This window comes from Drosophila nasuta, chromosome 2R (assembly GCF_023558535.2).
Source record: "Drosophila nasuta strain 15112-1781.00 chromosome 2R, ASM2355853v1, whole genome shotgun sequence".
Lineage (NCBI taxonomy): Eukaryota > Metazoa > Arthropoda > Insecta > Diptera > Drosophilidae > Drosophila > Drosophila nasuta.
Window position 1 is genome coordinate 12,734,071 of NC_083456.1, and position 19,102 is coordinate 12,753,172.

The following is a 19,102-nucleotide window of genomic DNA, read 5'->3' on the forward strand; positions in this document are numbered from 1 at the left end:
TGATTGGCAGCGTTATTTCGTCCGGTCCGGATTCGTGGTGTTTTAATGGATTTTTGATTTGCTGGCCAACTTTGAGGGTGACTTTCTCCCGGTTAGCTGCAATTCCTATTTTTTGTTTCCTCTTTTATCACTTATGTAAACAAGGGCCATCAAGCAGCGGGGCAACACTTGCGACTGACACGTTTCGCAACGGAAGTCAGAAAGAACTCATAAAGTAAGAAAAACTCTATTGCATATTTTAAGCTGTTTAACACATACATGAGTATATTTCTAAGTAATCGGTGGCACATATATGTACATATAGTATTACTACATCATATTACATCTACAGAAAACATGACTACGGTTAGTAAAATACTTCTTTGCATAAGAATTACTAATCAATTGCTCATCTACTACTCATCATCACATCGCGCTACAATAAAAGGTGTGTGTTTAACGTTTATGTCTTTTCACAAATATTATTGTTTGGTGTTGTCCTTAATCTAAGACTGGGAACTCGGCTCTAAATCGTATTCGTTTCTCTGTCCGCAGTGTGTGTATATAGCTAGCCAAAAAATTGTGTTTCGTGTAGAAAAAATGTAGCTAAGGCCAAGTCTTTTGTTTGTCTTGCTTGTCTTTTGGTTTGTTCAGTGTTATAATGTTACAAATCCGATGTACGTATGTTTTTTTTTTGTATATATAACTTCATAAGCATTGTATTAATTCGCTTTAATTGAATAATAATTAATATTCGTTGAATCTACATAATTTAAGCAATTGCTCTTTGGTGATTAATTGTGTAAAGCATTTCAAACTTGCCGGAAGTATAGCGAATATTCTCTTCACGCACAAATCAATCTCTCAACGGACTACAGTAAAATCCTAGTAACAATCACAAACATTGCAAAATATCGCGTGCAAATACGTTCGAGTATCATAAATATAATAAATATATAAGTTTCCCTAAAGATGGAAGTGCTACGTAAAACACCTAGAATTAACTTTGCTGCGCTTAAGCTTGTATAATAAATAAAGAATAAATATGATTATCACTGTATTAGAGCGCAATCAGCTTGGACTTGCACTGCTCCGTTGTCCACATCTCTTGCAGCAGATCACGATTGCCGGGACCACGCTCTGTAGGAGAATTATCCGCCGAAGTATTTGTGGGAGAAAGCACGCCAGTCTTTAAACAAACAAAAAAGGAATTAATTATTAAATTGATTTAATATAGTACAGTTTGGCTTACTCACCTTGGTGGCAATTTTGCGTGGATCCAGATTAAGACCTATATTTTGCATGCCTTTGGCCAGCTTGGAGAGCGGACTGGTCAGATGCTTTAGCTTGTTAGCCTCAAAGTTAGCCGGCTGACCCAATGGCAAACTCAATTCCTTGGCAGCAACGCTAAAACATGCAAATGACAAAATCATGGGAAGAAAAACGCGATGTAGCTTTTCGTTTATTGGTTTATTCTTTGAGCATTTGGTATATAATAAAATCACTTTGATTGTTTGTGGGGAACAGGCACAAGGATTTCAATTTCACTAGTTTTCTGTACAATTATAACGCATGCTTTAAAATAATACACATAATTCTTAAATACTAGAAAAGTACATATAATACTTTCAAGAACACATAATAATTCAAATACACAAATAATTGGTAAGCATTAGCACTAATACCGAACTTAAAACCACAACAAAAGGGTACAGAAAAAAAAACACAAACTACAACTTAATATTTACATTTATGTATAGAATACAGACCTTGACAGTGGCTTCACTAACTCTTCATCCACATCCACCTCTCTTGCCTCCTGCGCTTCAATATAAATTTGCGGATTTGGCGTAATTGGACGCACCGGCGGAGCGTTCTCTAGCAGACCATTGGGCAAGCCAACGTTATCTGTCACAGTTGTGATGGATATGGTGAGCACATCCTCAGATGTTTTTCCCATGCTATCCTTTTGCTCCAATTGCTGCATGCTATTCGATGATTTCGGCTCCTTTTGGCTGCCCATTACGATGCCCACCGAGGGCAGAAAGGCATTCTCATTGTAGTTGGGCTTATCCATAGCAATCTCAACATCCGAGTCGACATCGGGTTCGTACAAGCTATTGTCATGTTCTTCGGTATCGGTGCTGCTGGTGCTATTCGAGGAGCGTTTCTTGCCGCCTACAGTAAAGACAGCCTTCTCGGCCTCCTGGCCCACATCTACAGCAGTTCCTTCGCCGTGTCGCATTACTTGAGGATTAATTGTGGCGGCAAGATTGATAGGCTGGGCAGCACTTTGCGGTTTCTTAAAGGTATTTCCTAGTTTCGAGAATTGACCGGCAACATTCGATAGCGCCTTGGAACTAAATTGCACCAGCTGAGATTCGGAGAGATTGCGTGGCATTCCCTTGGGCACATCCAGTAGCGGCAGCTTGCTCTTGCGCCTCTGCAAGACGCCGCCAGTTACAAATTGTACATTTTTATTGCCTGCATTTTCGAGAGCAATTCGAAACATTTCCACTATAGCTGTCAGAGATTCGGCAAGTTCCTCCTGAGTTTTTATAGCATAGGCAGCGTTGTTGAAGAAGCGCAAATTGGCCGAGCGAAACATGTGGAAGTATCCATCTTGATCATCGACGCAGTAATTCAAGCGCAAACAGAGATGAGCTGGTGCTGATCCTTGAAAGATTTTCGTTTGTTGATGCATGCCCAGCTCAATGAGACGCATCTGTGATAGGGGAACCTTCTCAAAGCGCACAATCTTATCGAGATGCGAATCGTATTCGGCCACAATATAGCACTCATCTGTTAGCAGCAACACAGAGTCCACTTCGGTTTCATTGGCATCACCAGAGCTGTGGTAGAAAGGATTAGTATGAGGAAATCAAAGGATAATTTATATATTTACCTAGGATCCGCGTCGATAAGGCCCCAAGCGCCTACGGGATATTGCTCGGAGCTTAACAACAACCGGCGACAATCCTCGACCAACATCTTGGCTTGTTCAGCGCTTTCGCCATCATTTTCATCAGGCACCGCTTGGCCACCCAAGGCACTGAGCGACTCTGAGGACACTTGATTACCCAGCATTAGATCTATAGTGGCCTGTCGATATGAATCCTTGAATCGGGCCAGATAGTAGCTGTAACAAAAGCAATAAGGAACAACACATGCTTTAATTGAGGTTTAAAAATAAAATTTAATTGAAAAACAAGCTAGTGCCCATGAAGTACAATACACTATGATACAATAGATATCAAATGGAAGGATACGAATAATACACAATTTACAAATCAAAATTCAAATAAATCGTAAGAATCGGAGAAACTAATAAAGTCAAGATATCGAATATATTATGATGGTCATCAATCTGATCTTCTGGAAGGTTGTCAGTCCTAATTGCGCACCTGTTCGATACAAGCGATTCGATCAACTTGAGCTCAGGTCCCAGGACGCCTGCGCTGTAATAGCCTCGCAAAGGTGCACGGGATTCGGGTAAAAGTATGTGCACAATGGTCTCTAGGATTGGATCGTCTTGCAGCTCAGACGCCTGCCTCAGTTCGCCTTGCATCAGATCGATAATACACTGACGGTATGTATCGGCAAACTTTTGTATGAAATAGCTATGAAGAAGTGGGCAAGGCATTAGCTTATATTCAGACAGCGAGATAGAGAGAGAGCAAAGAAAGCGTTGGGGTTGAAGGTGGGTGGTCTGGCATACCCTTCACCCAAGTGCAGAGCATGTCGTATAAAGTCTAATCTCTATGATCATTGGGTGAAGCGTACAACTGAATAGATACAATCAAGTTAGAAAACTGGAACAAGCATGCAGTGTTAGAAAAGTGTGTAAACAACGCTCAAATGTTCTTCACCAAATTTGATAGTTAACAAAACGGAAAACAACTTGAAAGTTGATTGATTACGGTGCGATAGGCTGACGATGACCAACCTCAACTACTGTATTTAGCATGTGGAACCCAAGGAATATTTCAGTCGTTAATCAATAGCAAATGAGGGTAATTAGATAACGAAATTAGGTGTAAGCAAATAAATAAGTAATTCATTCATTTGTACTACAATATATAAGGAAATACCAACCGATTTGCAGAGTTCATTCCGTCTTTCATCATTCCACTAATCTTACGCTCGCCTGTTCGCGTGTAATCACCCTGCAAATAATCAAATACATCACTGTCATGCAGTTACTCGGCATATTTACTCATATACTCACCTTTAGTGCATTGGTACCCGCATACTGTCTGCTGATAATGTCTCCATTGTTTGCCCACAGCGCCATAAATGGTGATTTCAGTTGTTCTGGTATTGGCGAGTAAGGTGGCGATAGTCCCAACTTAACCAGCTGTGACTCCAGCACAGCTTTTCCCAAAGCCGTTTGCACTACATTGGTGCGATCCAGGCAATCCATGCAGTTGACACGAAATACTGATATCTGATTGCAGATCATGCCGCGCTGATCTCGCCAATGAAAGCCCATGGCGCCTGCCTCTGGTGCAACTGCATCAATTAAGGCCGAAACGTTCTCAAAGCGCATGCCGCGGCTATGAATAAAATAAACTTTAGTATAAATAGTTGCAGAATAATAAAGTAGTGCTCACCAATAGTCGTGAAAATCAAATGTGACATAGATTAGGAGTTCGTTGTCGTATTTTATCACATGCTTTGCATAAGCGTCTCCAATCAGCTTCTCTTTGCCACTCTGCTCCACAAGATTAACGATGCACACGCGCTTATAGATGGACAGCTCTTTGGTGAAGTGTAGATCAAAAGCATGCTGTGTTTCAGCTACATCGCGATCAAGACGCGGCGGTGGACGATACTTGTAACCGGGTTGACTCCAGTAAATGGGCACCGAACCACGCACCTGCGTAAAGGACAGTTGATGATGGCGAAAGGAGAGTATCTGCTCCGTTTCCACATAGTTGGCACAATTGCCTTTATCATCCACGCCACGCCGCTTATAACTGCAATTTAGAAACTTTATTAAATAGGTGCTTACATGAATTGGTAAGAGAACTTACCGTGTTCCCGCACGATGACGCGAACGCCGCGAGACTAAAGCCAAGGTGAAGCAATCGTTGCCAATAACACACGCTTCCACTTGTACAAAGCCTTGAATAATGGGCAATATCCATGTTTTATCCTGCAAGACATTTCATTTATAAGATTCTTTCTATTCTCTAAGAGTCGAGGACACTGCTTACATTCATCTTTAGTATGTCGCTAATCATGTGCATGTTCCAAAAGAATCTCTCATCAGGCTGTGGCTGCGTATCGTCTGCGTTCACTTCGTGACGCTGCAGATTGTTGGTAATATCGCAATCGAAGCTGAAGTAGAAGCTATCCGTATCATCGAATATCTTGTGCAACTCCTCGGTTATGCGTCGTTCAATGTGCTTTGGCTCTTTTATGCCCACCGAACTCTTCACTTGCTTGGTGGCCAAATTGGCCGCCTGCTGTGTGGTGTTCTTGATCGTATTGCCAGCACTCTTGACAGCTCCCCAAGTTTTGTTCATGCCCTCAAAGAGTTTTGTGCTCTTTGAGCCGGGTGCAGCAGCTGCTGTTCTGCCATTATTGTTGTTGGATGAGGCGCTGTGCGTCGGCGTGCTGCTATTGCTTCTGCAAAAGTTTAACGATATTAATAGAAGAACTTTGGTTACCAAATTTGTCACTCAAACTTACTTGGTATGCTTGGTGCAGTTGGGCAGCTCAGTGTCCGGCTCATCAGCACTGAGCACGCAAATGGATTTGATTTTATACACTAAGTGCGGCGGATAAAGCACGCCCACAGCTGTTGCCTCCTTAATGACCACCAAATGTGGCTCATAAACGTTGGGCAGCGAGATGACACCCACAATGCCATGCGTGACACCAATACATTCAATGTCTTCCACCGAGCTGAGATCCCATCCTGCAAAGAAAGTGATGTGAAAGGGAATAAGTATAATATGCATGCAGAGCAATCAAGTAGCGTGTCCTTGAGGGTCATTAAAGGAGGCAATTGCCATCAAGAGTAGCAATTGTTGATTATTGCTTTTGCTTTTATTACCGCCTAATGATAAAATGTGGCGTCTAATGGCAGCTGGTCATTATATTGACATTTGATTAACTATGCAACGTTGCCGCCACGCTCATATTGCGCATACGCCCCCTGAACAATCAGCGGTACTAACTAGACAACAATTACAATAAAAGCACGCAACGCTCAAGTGTAAATAAGAGTTATTCCTTAGGCAAATGGGTAGTGATTGAAAATTTCCATATAAGTAATAGTAAAATATAAAGGTTTTAATGTAGAGCAACCTGACTAACGAAAGTATGATGATGGTGATTACGATGAATAATCAACTGGGATTAAGAGCAATGAGTGGATTATATATATCATTCAGCGGATTATATTGTATTTATAAACTGGCGATGAATAATCTGTAACCCCGTACTTTCAATTTCAATCTCCCTCCTTTCAACGTGAGCTAAAAAACAGAAGTGTGACGAATGTGTGGCAAATTGCACTTTACATTCCTTGCATCCTTGCAGTGAGGGACACTCATTGAGACGCTGTGACCTCAAGGCGACTAAATTTAGCGTAGTATACATATTTAGCAAGATTGTAGTTCTACAGTAGTCAGAGCACAGCAATTTCCTGGTAATCTTATCAACTGAAATGAATTTATCTCGTTTATACTGGCTCAATTCGCAAACTAAACAGCGAAAGCGAACGGAATACAAATAGAGATATCTTTTATCGCCATAAATTTAATGAACAATTTCTGCTTGGATGACAAAGGCAGAAAAATAGAAAGTCGAAAAAAACAAAGTTGACATCAAAAGTTTAGATGACCTTCAACGAGATTTATGATTGAGAAAAGCACTTAACAAGAGCATGTCCTTTGTTTGCATGACTCATACGTGAAGTGGACTTTAGCCAAGGATATGTGAAAGCTAAAATGATTGGACACTTGCGTGCCAATGAAATGACTGCCACTGTAATAATGACTGCACAATTAACAAGCAATTACTTCCAGTTGGGAGCAAAATTCACTCAGTAGTGAGAGAAGCGCATGTTAACTTAAAAGGACATGCTTCCTAATTGATGGCCAGGCTATTTTTATGGCGTTTATAAATAATGTTGTCGTTAAACACGCGTCGAGGGAATACTGACAGAAGCTGATAGCTACAACAACAATAGACGGCAAACTGCGTCAATGCGATAATAAACGCGCAAAAAGCGAGACAGAGACGCCCACAACGAAGACGAGCGCACAGTAGAATGGGAAAAGAGCAAACTCATGTTTAAAATTGAAGAACATACAGAAGCTGGACCGCACAGCACAGCCTTGACATTCAAGCAATAACTAGCACACAAATACACACAAGCAACTCTCACACCTATTTACAAGTGTTTAAGTGTAGCTCAACAGACCGCTGGGCGTCTATTCGCCTCGTTTTCAAGAGCAGAAACGTGAGCGAACTGCTGATAAGGCTAAATGAGACTCGGCAACAACAACAGCAATCACGTGCAAAACAGACGACAATAACAAAGCAGGCAGCAGCAGCTGCATTCATTAAACAAACACACATACACGCACACAAATGATTCATCTTCCTTTCATTGTTTTTCTTTACCTGGCTTTATTGTGAATTCCGATGTTTTGCGATTCCACCAGAGACTCTTATCGCGTTTCACAAAAATGTAATGTGTATCCGTTTGGAAAACCTCCATAGTGCTTTCGTTTTCCTTTACTATATTATTTGCGACATTTCACAACTATTATTTTATTATGTTGAGTAATTTAACAACCAATTAATTCATGGTTATTTCCACACGCACTCTCCAACTATTTTGACCAAATAAATCGATGCATCGATGTTTTAAATTGATTTAAGACATCGATTTATTTGTATATTAAACATCGATTTTTGGTTGGCAATTAACAATATAAATTATTCATTTATAATTGAATGAACAGCTCTTTTAGATAAATTCAGACTTTTGTTTGTTACAAACAGAGCTTTCTTAAAGCTGTTTCATTTGACGCGATGTGACCACAAGCAACATTTCTTAAACAAACTTATTATCGCTGATAGAAAATACCAAATTTCCTACACGTCGATAACGGGTCCAATGCTGTGATGTTGCACAATCGATGCACACACCATTTTTGAAACATCGAATTTATTTTATCAAGAGACGACGTATTTTGCAAGAATAGTCATATAAATTTATTTTTATAAATAATTGATAATTAATTAAAGTGTAATAAGGAGAATTAAAAGAAATCAATATAAAACCAAAACTGCATACAAAAATATACTGCTGAACGCCAATCTGCTATCGATAAATGACAATTCTGAGATATTATATCAAACAGCCTGCTACATGTATCAGTCAGCTGTGCTCAAAAATGACAGCAAGCTGAGCATAAATTGAATAACAATAACAACAATATTTCCACACATTTATCACACAAATTAATGGCGTTGCGCAGCATTAATAAGTTGGAGTTGTTTTTAAAGCGTTGCAGTGTCCCCACGTTGTACCATTGCACTTGCCGCACTGTTCATAGCCTAAACAATAGTACAAACAACGATGACAACAACCACAACAAAAACGGCAACAACAACAACAATGGATTTGGTGGCAACTTCAGTTGGCGCGGCGCTTTTCGATTCTTTGTGCCTTTCTCGCTTGGAGCGCTGGCCAGCACCATAGTCACAAATCGCGAGGAGCTAACACCAACAATCTCGGCACGCTCCTTAAGCGGACGCCGGCGTGAGTTCAATTTCATTGCGGACGTTGTTGCCGGCTGCGCCGACTCTGTCGTCTACATTGAGATTAAGGATACCCGGCATTTTGATTATTTTAGCGGCCAGCCCATCACTGCCTCCAATGGCTCTGGGTTTGTTATTGAACAGAACGGTCTCATACTGACCAATGCCCATGTGGTCATCAACAAGCCCAACACCATGGTACAGGTGCGTCTCTCCGATGGTCGGACCTTCCCCGCCACCATTGAGGATGTGGATCAGACCTCCGATCTGGCAACATTACGTATTCAAGTCACCAATCTGCCGGTTATGAAGCTGGGCAAGAGCAGCACCTTACGCTCCGGAGAGTGGGTCGTTGCCCTGGGCAGCCCCTTGGCGTTGAGCAACACAGTCACAGCTGGCGTAATCAGCTCCACGCAACGTGCCTCCCAGGAGCTGGGACTGCGCAATCGCGACATCAATTACCTGCAAACGGATGCGGCCATCACGTTTGGCAACTCTGGTGGTCCGTTGGTGAATCTGGATGGCGAGGCTATCGGTGTCAACTCGATGAAAGTCACTGCCGGCATTAGCTTCGCTATTCCCATTGACTATGTAAAGGTGTTCCTCGAACGGGCAGCGGAACGTCGCAAGAAGGGATCGGCCTACAAAACGGGGTATCCGGTAAAGCGTTACATGGGCATAACGATGCTCACACTGACGCCTGATATACTTTTTGAGCTGAAGTCGCGCAGTCAAAATATGCCCAACAATCTGACGCATGGCGTGCTGGTTTGGAAAGTTATTGTGGGCTCCCCAGCACATAGGTAACATGGAGCATCTCTTCTAGTAATGCATACCTTAATAATCCTCTTTCTTTTCCAGTGGTGGACTGCAGCCGGGCGACATTGTAACCCACATCAACAGCAAGGAGATCAAGAATTCCTCGGATGTTTACGATGCTTTGGCGGATGCCAAGAAAGAACTGGATATGGTCATACTGCGAGGTGTGAAGCAGTTGAAGGTTACCATCACACCGGAGGATCCTTGATTTCTTGTAACGCTCTCATTGTTGGTTAAATGCTCTTTTTTGCACAATCTGTATAATGTGTTATGATTTGCAATATAAAATGGGAATTGCCACCAAAGACAATGCTGCCGCTAATTTGCTCGTTGACACGTAGCTGTCAGCATTTGTCAGCCATGCTGCGCGCCAGCTTCGCTAATATTTTAAATTTCGCAAACAAAATTAGCAGTCTCAGAAATCTCTTGACAATGATTAAAATATTTGCACAATTCTATTTAAGCATGAAAATATCAATTAATTCCAGACACTTAGTATTAATGTTGTTAAAACAAAGTTTGCAGTATAAAACAATTACATATTTTTTTTTTCTATAGAATTTGCGTAGATTTTTTGTAGTTAAGCAGACTGAGTGACATCTCTTTTGCATCATTTACAGTGCTGTGTGTTCGATTTCTCTTTCGTGCTTGGAGATTCCACACAAGCTGTCTGCCTGTTTGTCCAATCGAACAACGACAAAAATGTATTTACGCTAATTGAAATATCTTGCGTTGCGATCAATCGATGCCATATTTTTTTTTGTTTTTTTGTAGGCCAAAACCTCGAGCCGATCAACAACAACAACAAGAGGAGCAACAAAGTAAAGCGTCAGCGTCGAAAACCGAAATGCAAATTTCAATAAATTTATGCAACTGCGTTCGCTTTTTTGTGGGTGACATGGAAGACGACGACGACAACAGCGACGATGATGATGATGATGTTGTTGTTGTTGTTGCTGTTTTCTGTCGTTGCGTGAAAAGTGAAATTCTTGTGATTATTAATTTTATTTTCGCTTTTGGCCAATAAGTGCCTGACTGCTTTGCCTGCTACGCTTTTTCAGCCTTTGCACATAAATTCACATATTGAATTCACTTTTAGCTGTTGCTCCAGCAGCAGTTGTTGTTGCTGTTGTTGTTGTTGTTTATGTGGCAGCGGCCTTTATGACACTGTTGGCACTAAGTTACCTTTATTGCATATAAGCCGCACGCATAAATGCGGCTTTATGTTCATAAATTTGCCAATACTCGACGGGGTTAAGCAAACAGACCTTTTTAATTTTTTGTTGTTGCTGCCTTTGCCTTTGCCTGGCGCTTGGACTTTCTTCCATGATGGGTTACCTTATTTCCTTCTCCTCCCCTTAGTCGACAACAAGTACTGAAACTAATTGAAATATTTAAATGCACCACAAAACTATCGCATTCAAACGTTTGCAATTAACTTGTGGTCACAAGTTTGTTGTTATTGCTCCGTTTCAATTTCAAAACTGTGAGAAAGCTCAGCTCATTGTCCATGGGCTATGAAATGATGCTTGTGGGTAACAGACTTTATTTTTGCAAAGAAAATAATCAGAAATTATTATTATTATTGTTATTAGAGTGTTTATTGTTTATTGTAAAACTGACAAATTATAATTCGCTGAATTTTAAATCTTCCAGAAATTTGTGTTTAAGTATTTATAGGAATTGTAGTAAATCTTTAGGTTGTGCTTTTTCTAATTGAGAAAATATATTAGTGACAATTATGGAACTTGATTTTACAGTTTTCTTTCCTTATTTTTGTTGGAATCTATTCATATTTTTATTATACGCTTAAAATAAAATGATATGGCCAGAATAACTTACACTTATAATTTTTATAATTTTTGATATTTAAATATGTATCTACATATGTATATTTTGCTCCTCAATTTAAATTTTGTAGAAGTTCTATTGCTTTAATAACAAAGTAGTCAATTTTCATAGGTAATTTATTATTTTATTATTTACTTCTAATTTTGTTCTTTAAAATCAAAAATCAAAAAATCAAAAAAATCAAAAAAATCAAAATTTTCATTTGTGACCTAAAATGTTTTAACAATATTGTATTCAGCAAAATAATATTTAAAAACTTTGTCTTGGTTTCTTCAATGTAATAATTGAAAACCGTAATAAAACTTAAGAGCATTTATGCTTCGTCGAGGTAATTAAACTGTAATTCGTTGAATTATTTGTGTTGTGCTCACAATTAAGCTCATATTGATGCCGATTTTGCGGTTCGATTGCGCCTTTTGTCTAGTTTTGTTTTGTTTTATTTTTGTGGCTGATCAAGTTCACACGCTTCGTCTATGGCTTACAACAATTATTACGACTATATAGAGATGTTTTGGCCAGACGTACATATATAATGTATTTAATACGCGCTCATAAATGGCAATAATTATAAATTGTGAACTGGCGTTCGCACAGCTTCCAAATCATTATTATAATCTGATGAGGGTCAGTTGAGTGTGTCTGGTGAATCTTTTTGATTGAGTTATTAAACGTACTGTTAATTGCACAAAAAGTGATCAACAACAAAAAAAAAACTTAGCTGACAAGTCAAGTGGAAACCGTGATGGTTTGTCGCGTTAACCCAAAAATGTCAGACATGAAGATTTTGCACGTGTAATTATGTGTTGCCATTTGACGCTTGTGCTGTTGCTCGATGTTGATGTTGATGTTGTTGCTTGACGCGACCTCAGCACGTCGGCGAGCTTTGGCACCTAGAGATGCCACAACAAGACTAACAATAACAACGACTTTCTCGAGACACTGTTGTTCCCATGAACTGCTCACATTTAAAGGTATCGACGGGCGCAATGAAAACTTCATAAACAGCAAACAGCTAACAGCAAGCAAACGCCAAACAGCAATTGCAATTGCAATGCTTAACATTAAAGTTCATGACACACAACTGTAAAACATTTCAGAGCTGGCAAAACTTTTACCGCCAGATAACAAATGGCTGCGACTTAGCGCCCCCAAAAGTTCATGTCCCGCATATGAAAAGTTCTCCGAAGTCGCAGTCACTGTCGAAGTCGAAAGCAAACGATCCATGGACAGGAAGTCATCGATGGCCGAATGCCGAACGCCGACACACAAAATTGAAGCCAAGAGCATGCCAAGACCTGGTCTGGACGGATGGCCAATGGCCAATGGCGAATGGCCAATGCCGTGGGCCATAAATCATTTAAATATGCCAAAATGAAACTTACATAATAATTCTGGCCAAAGCGATCAAAAAGCGCGAGAGACTCAAGTTGATGATAATTGACAAACAGACAGACACGAAAGTGGCAAGGGGAAGAGTCAAAGCTTCGACATGCAGATGGAGGCACAATAGACATATGTGTGTGAGTGTGTGGAAGTGTGTGTGTGTGTGTGTTGGCATCTATCTCGTCATTGGCCGGCATTAATCAAGAAATTGAGGAAAACTTTTGCTTTGGCCACAACTGAAACGAGTTGGTTAATGAAGTCATCGTCATCATCAGCAAACTGTCCAAATTGAAATGTATTTTAATGTGCCCATTTTTGAATGCAGCGTGCCAAATTGTATGTACGAACACTTTGTAATGGATACGAAGTGCACTTCATGGCAAAAATTATGATGATTACGCGGAAATGTGTGGCAACTGTATTTCTTTTCTTTTTTCTTATTTCTTTTTTCCTTGCCACTGGGCTGGGCCATAAGTAATACGAAAAACTTGCAGCGAATTTATGAAATTGCACAAGGCTGCAATTTTTTTGTTTGATATTTGCAAAATTATTGCCAACATTAACCAAGGTGTCTGCTCTGCTCTCTGTTCGGGTCGCCTGCAGGGCGCTTTATGCACTTTTCATTCGCATTGCGGAAAATGTCCAACCCAGAGTGCAAGGCAACAACAACAGCAGCTACAGTTTCAGCGCCAGCGGGCCACGTTTAGTGGGTCAGTTTGCACATCTGGCTCTGTAATGGGGTCTGAGGTCTGTGGCTGTTTCTTCTTCTTCTCTTCTTCTGTTTTTCGTCTAGTGTTGGTCAAATATTTGCGACGCCGCCGCCACCGCTGTCGCGTAAAAAGTCATCATCATTAATAATGATGAAAATTTCACCTGCTTGGAAAAGCGTTTGAGTTGCTCAAGGCTTCAAAACTGTTTTGCTTCTTTCATCAATTATACTCAAGTGCGCGAGGCCTCAAGTTCGTTGCCTAAGTCTTTCGTTTTGGAGCAATATTACAACTGCTTAGATTGATGCCATGCTTCTAAGCTCGACTTAAATCGATTGTAAATCTGCTTGTATTATCTGTCAAATGTCAAACAAACCCCTCCTCAGCCCCGCCTCCGCTCGCGTTACAATCGATTGATTGATTTGTTAACGTTTCGTTTGTGACGAGACAAAAAAAATAAGATAGAGACAAGCATCTAACGATTTATGTTTGATTTCAATGGCTAAATGCCTTTTGACCAATTTTAGACAAATTATGCAAAAAGCAGCACAGGTTTTTTTTAGTCAAGTTGTCATTTGAATTCGATTGACTCTCCAAAATGATGTCATCCCCAATGCTTAATGTCGCAGCAAAATGTGACCCAACACTGCCATACGTTGTGTTGCATAGAAATCGGGCCACCTAAATCACTTAATTGTTGCGATTTTTCACAAAATTGAAACATCTTCCGGCATTGTGGCGTGGCGCAAGACAGAGCCGGGCCCAAACTCGCAGTCGAAGTCACAGCCAGAGTCAGAGTCAGAGTCGTGGCCATCGAGACCAAGACATACGATGTGTGCGCCGAAATTAGTTTTTCGCATGTTGCCTGGCCCGAGGCGTGAAAAGATTTTCGCATGCAAGGTGCGGCAAAAACAGCAACGGCAACATCAGCAGCAACCACAGCAGCAACAACAGCAGCAACAACAGCGACAACGACAACGGCAGCCGCCAGCAGCGCAGCAAGTGTTGCTCTAATTTATAAAATACTTTCTGCTACCAACTTGGCAAAAAAAAAAACAAGAAGTGTGGAAGACAAAAAGCACTAAGAGTGCCATTAGATGCCCATGTCTGATGAACTAATTGATACTCTGCACGAGCAATAGCTGCCAGCACAATAGAAACCACAACTATTCAATAATTATTATTCTTGTATCAGGTCTCGGTTCGTTGCTTTGATTGCTGGCGGCAAATCTTTGTTGTGTGCCTTTTAATTAAATATATAATTTATTAATAAGCCAAGAATATCAATTTTAATTTCATTATAGTGGGAGTTGTTATTATTGAATTGTGCGAATTTAACTCAAGTGTTCTTCATTAAAACTTTTCGTGTCGTAAATTATGGGATATCAAGCTGGTAGTTATTTATTCTTAATTTTGCAAATTAAAGTATTTGCTGTCAGTATATTTTTTGTATACTTAAGCGTTCTTCATTATAGTATTCCGTGGCTTTAAGTATGGGAATTAACTAACAACAATTATTGAATTTTATTTCTCAAATTTAGGTATCGCCTCTATAATTTCATTTCAATTACGTTAAGTATAGGAATTAGCAAAGCCTATTATTGTATTGTAATTTCGGGTTCTAAAGCATGCTAATAAATCTTATTCTTGTTTTAATTGCTAGTAATTGAATAGTTCTTTGCTATAACATTTCATTTTTTTAAGTATGGGAAACAGTTTTTGAATTTTAACTACACCAACAAATCTACTTTGTCATAAGATTTCATGTCTTTAAGAATACGAATTACAAGAGTTTGCTAATCTTCCATTATTTGAATTAAAGTAAACATTTATTAAAAGATTGCATTAAGTATGAAAGTTAATAAATGCTTTCAATAAATTTTACTGCTAGCGTTATTATTTTGTGCCAATTTAAGGCATGTGTTGTTCAGTAACGTTGGTCATTATTCAATTTGAATTTCTCAAATTAAAGTATCAACATTTCTGTCTTATAAGTGTGATATTTAGCTAAGAAAATCATTGAATTTCACGTATTCAAGTATTTGTCTGCCTGTCAAAAAATGCTACTATTTAATTGTTTATTATGTTATTTATTTCTACGCACATTGCATAGCCCAGTTGCTAATACCCTTGTAGCACGTTTTGATGGCTCTAGGGTATTTTATACAAATTAATTGCTTTGCGGTTCTCACACACATTCAAAAAGAGCAAGGCAAAAAAAAATTTCACTTCTTTTGAAATTCCGCAGCAGCCCGTCGTCGTCATCGTCGTCGTCGTCGTCGCGACGGGCGATCGAAGCGGCGAAAGACTTTTGGGGCTTTGGGGCATTTCTTTCTTTCACACTTTTTCTCAGTGTTTCTATCGCTTTGGCACTCGCTGTTGATCTTGATGTTATATTGTTGATGTCTGTCTGCCTTTGTTTATAACGCATGATGCGCTCAAGTTGGCCGCCCATCATAAATGCCGTCACATGTTTTAATTAAATGCCAGGCAGAAAGGCAGCAGGCGAAATAGGCACAAAGCTTTAAAAGTTGATGTTTTGTGTATGGCGCATTAATTGAAATTACAACACACGCGCCTAGCATTTCTTTATTTCTTTCGGTTTCTGTTTCTGTTTATTTTAGCAATAATTTATTTTTACTACGCGTATTTTCTCGCAGATGTCACTGAGTTGACAATGCGGCAAATGTGCAGTCCCAGTCCCAGACACACTGGGGCCCCCAACAACAACAACAGCAACAGAAATACTCACACTTTCACTCTGCAGCACAACACACGGAAGGCAATTTTATGAGTTGATAGTGTTGTAGTTGTAGTTGGCGCATTTTATGTTCTATTGCTGTCATAAAAGCTTATGAATGGACCTAAGTCGCAGGCGCTATAAAACGCTACAACAATTGATATAGCACGCAAGTTCGTTGCCTAAGTCTTTTGTTTTTTCACTACAAATTTTATGGGCGTGAACTACACTGCATAAAAACTGTGTGGGCATCCTCTCAAGAAATATATATGCTGAGTGTGTGTGTGTGTGTGTGTGTAAGCTACTTTAGTTCAGTGGATGCATCAATCAGTTGGCCAACTGTAAATGCGAATTGAGCGCTGTTTTCATAAACAACATCGAAATTGATACAAAATGTCATTAATTCCAGACTCAGCGAGTGCCAAAACAGAGCAGAAAAAAAGTATGAAAAAAGTAGAAACTGAGCTGCAATCAAGTCGAGCATTTGTCTCATCGCTTAAAACATTTCAATTTCACTCGGCAAAGTTTTTCTTTTATTTATGGTCACTAAATTACGTATCCGTGCGGCGCAATTCCCCGGCCAACTTGGTGATTAATGATCTCGCCTGGTCAACAGCAGCAGCAGCCGAGGCTTAAGACTTCCTAACGATACAAAATGTACCGCTATCGGACAGCACAGAGTACAGTAGCAACTTATGCATGTTGCTGCAACATGTTGCAAGTCGCACGCTAATCAGGTTAATTGTCTTTCAATTTCATTTGACTAGCTTCCGTTAAGTACTCGCAGAAGTTGACTCATTTTAATGACTTGCCAATTTATGTGATCGCCTGCCAGCTAATTCAATTAGTTTTCCGCCATCAAAAACAACAGCAAAAACAACCACAATTCTTTGACACACATTTTGCGCCGTTGCATTCAAAAAATGTTAAGGTAGCAAACACATCTCAGTGAAATTGTTGCTATGAAAAGGAAAGTTACCAGCCTTGCAGTCATGAATTATGGCAATTTGAAGGCAGCAACAACAACAGCAGCAACAACAACAGCAACAACAACGGCGTCAACAACAGCGACACAAAGTTTATCTGAGGCCGCGAAAATCCTTAAAGAAAAATGCACATATTTAACTAATGATGACCACTTAACGCAAACTATACGACAAATCAACGCCGTTAACAATACAACGACAGCAACAGCAACACCATCAGCAGCAGCAACAGCAACAGCGACAACAGCAACAACTTTCCCAGACTGTTGTTGCGTGGGCGTATGAAAATTTACAAAATATATAAACATAAAAATTATTAAATGCCTTGCTGATTATGCGAAGGCAGCGTTCGAAAGCATTAAAGCACCTCAGCGACAACAACAACACCTCAGCTCGTCTCTCTCTCTGTTTGTTGTGCTTGTTGATGATGCAGGAGTTGGTTGTTGCTGTTGCTGTAGAGCTGTTGCTGCTGCTGTTGTTGATGACAACAACAATAATATTGTTAATGATAATGCTTATGAGTTTTCCTTGTAACAGCTCCAGTAACAACAACGCAGAGTGGGAGAGAGTGTCAAGTGAGAGAGAAAGAGAGAGACAATTGTTACTCGCCTGTTGCTCCTGAGCTGTGTGTGTGTGTGTGTTTTGTTGCTGTTGTTGACAGTTGATGTTGTCGAACTGATAAACGTTGTTCATGTGCAATTAGTAAAAATGTTTTGCAGCCAACATAAAAACAACAAGTGAACATTTAAGAAGGTCGACTAAGAGTTACCCTCTAAATGGTGAGAAAAAGTTTAAAAAAGTTGATGTTTAATGGATGAATTTTCTTTAAAAATAAAGAAATAACCAAATTGTTGCTATGAACCAAATGCTAAAATGCTAGCTACAAATGTATTGTGTAGCTATGTAGTATATGAATTTGTGAATTGAAAATAAGATATATCGATAGTTAGAGCACTTATACAAAAGTTTGTTTGAGCTGGGAGCAATGTGCATTAAGATTGTAGCGAACAATCAAAAAGGAATGAATAAAAAAATATTTAATAACAAGAATAAAGATATAATAAAATAAGTTTACAGACTATTTAATTAATTTTTTAGCATCGGCTAGAAATGTCGAATAGTATTTCGAAAGATCATATCATCTATAAGAATACTAAAATTAAATAACTTAGCAGACTACTTATTTATTTTAGTTATTGGCACTGGTCAAAAATACTTCAACTTTCTTCACAATTTAATAATCAGTTTTTTAATTTTTTTGTATTATTTGTAATACATGATTCCATTCAGGGTCGAAAAGCGTTTCGCTCGTATTTTTAAAGTGTTTCTTATATTTATGGTACATCACTTTCTTAAGCTCGCTATTTACAGGGTATCACATCAGTCAATGCTGCTTGTTTTAGTTGACGTCTGTCTAGATTTGTGTTTTTCTTTTCTTTACTGTTGTTGTTGTTGCTGTTGTTGTTTGTTGTGTCTTAGGTCAGGCAACAACAACAATAACAGCAGCCACAAGAGTCGAGTGACTTGGCAATTGCTGCAATCGCTGCAACTTTCCATCACAATTGCGAAATGACAATGCTAACAAACATATTGACAGTTGAAAATCAAATTGAGCATATGGTTGAGTTTTTTCTTCTTTCTTTTTTTTTTGTTGTTGCCATAATCTACATATAAATTACTAGTACACAAGTACGGACAACTACGAGACGACGAACAAGCCGCAGTCTGTTCAGTGAATCATGGCAAACATTTCGCGGAAATCGCAACAATAGTAACAACAACAACAACAATGAGAGCAAAAAACAAGCAACAATAGTATAACAAGAGCAAGCAAGCACATTGGCAATTCG

General features: G+C 39.4%; 2 protein-coding genes across 3 annotated transcripts; one reads left to right on the plus strand and one right to left on the minus strand.

The window, feature by feature from the left end:
• Positions 1-238: 238 nt before the first annotated feature.
• LOC132784598 (phosphatidylinositide phosphatase SAC2) lies at positions 239-8,016 on the minus strand. Of its 2 annotated transcripts, XM_060790301.1 has the most exons (12): positions 7,621-8,016; positions 5,677-5,905; positions 5,199-5,613; positions 5,016-5,137; positions 4,593-4,958; positions 4,208-4,535; positions 4,075-4,145; positions 3,384-3,599; positions 2,885-3,118; positions 1,749-2,831; positions 1,236-1,386; positions 239-1,168 (listed from the first exon to the last, which is right to left on the minus strand). In XM_060790301.1, exons 1-12 carry the CDS (start codon positions 7,715-7,717, stop codon positions 1,040-1,042), a joined length of 3,441 nt encoding a protein of 1,146 aa, XP_060646284.1. In that variant the 5' UTR covers positions 7,718-8,016; the 3' UTR covers positions 239-1,039. The 2 variants fall into 2 exon arrangements, with proteins under 2 accessions (XP_060646284.1, XP_060646285.1); XM_060790302.1 differs by lacking the exon at positions 3,384-3,599 and having other exon boundaries at positions 240-1,168; positions 7,621-8,015.
• A 374-nt stretch (positions 8,017-8,390) lies between these two features.
• On the plus strand, positions 8,391-10,073 carry LOC132784599 (serine protease HTRA2, mitochondrial). Its single transcript, XM_060790304.1, has 2 exons — positions 8,391-9,569; positions 9,628-10,073. The coding sequence occupies exons 1-2, from the start codon at positions 8,470-8,472 to the stop codon at positions 9,791-9,793; spliced, it is 1,266 nt and encodes a 421-aa protein (XP_060646287.1). The 5' UTR covers positions 8,391-8,469; the 3' UTR covers positions 9,794-10,073.
• The last annotated feature ends 9,029 nt before the right edge of the window (positions 10,074-19,102 follow it).

Bases quoted from the DNA above. Each gene is read 5' to 3' on its own strand.
- LOC132784598 (XM_060790301.1), bottom strand. From the start codon at position 7,717: ATGGAGGTTTTCCAAACGGATACACATTACATTTTTGTGAAACGCGAT. The intron at 4,146-4,207 runs GTGAGTATATGA...GATTATTTGCAG, and splicing joins CGGGTACCAATGCACTAAAG to GGTGATTACACGCGAACAGG. The intron at 1,169-1,235 runs GTGAGTAAGCCA...GTTTGTTTAAAG, and splicing joins CACGCAAAATTGCCACCAAG to ACTGGCGTGCTTTCTCCCAC.
- LOC132784599 (XM_060790304.1), top strand. From the start codon at position 8,470: ATGGCGTTGCGCAGCATTAATAAGTTGGAGTTGTTTTTAAAGCGTTGC. The intron at 9,570-9,627 runs GTAACATGGAGC...TTTCTTTTCCAG, and splicing joins GTGGGCTCCCCAGCACATAG to TGGTGGACTGCAGCCGGGCG.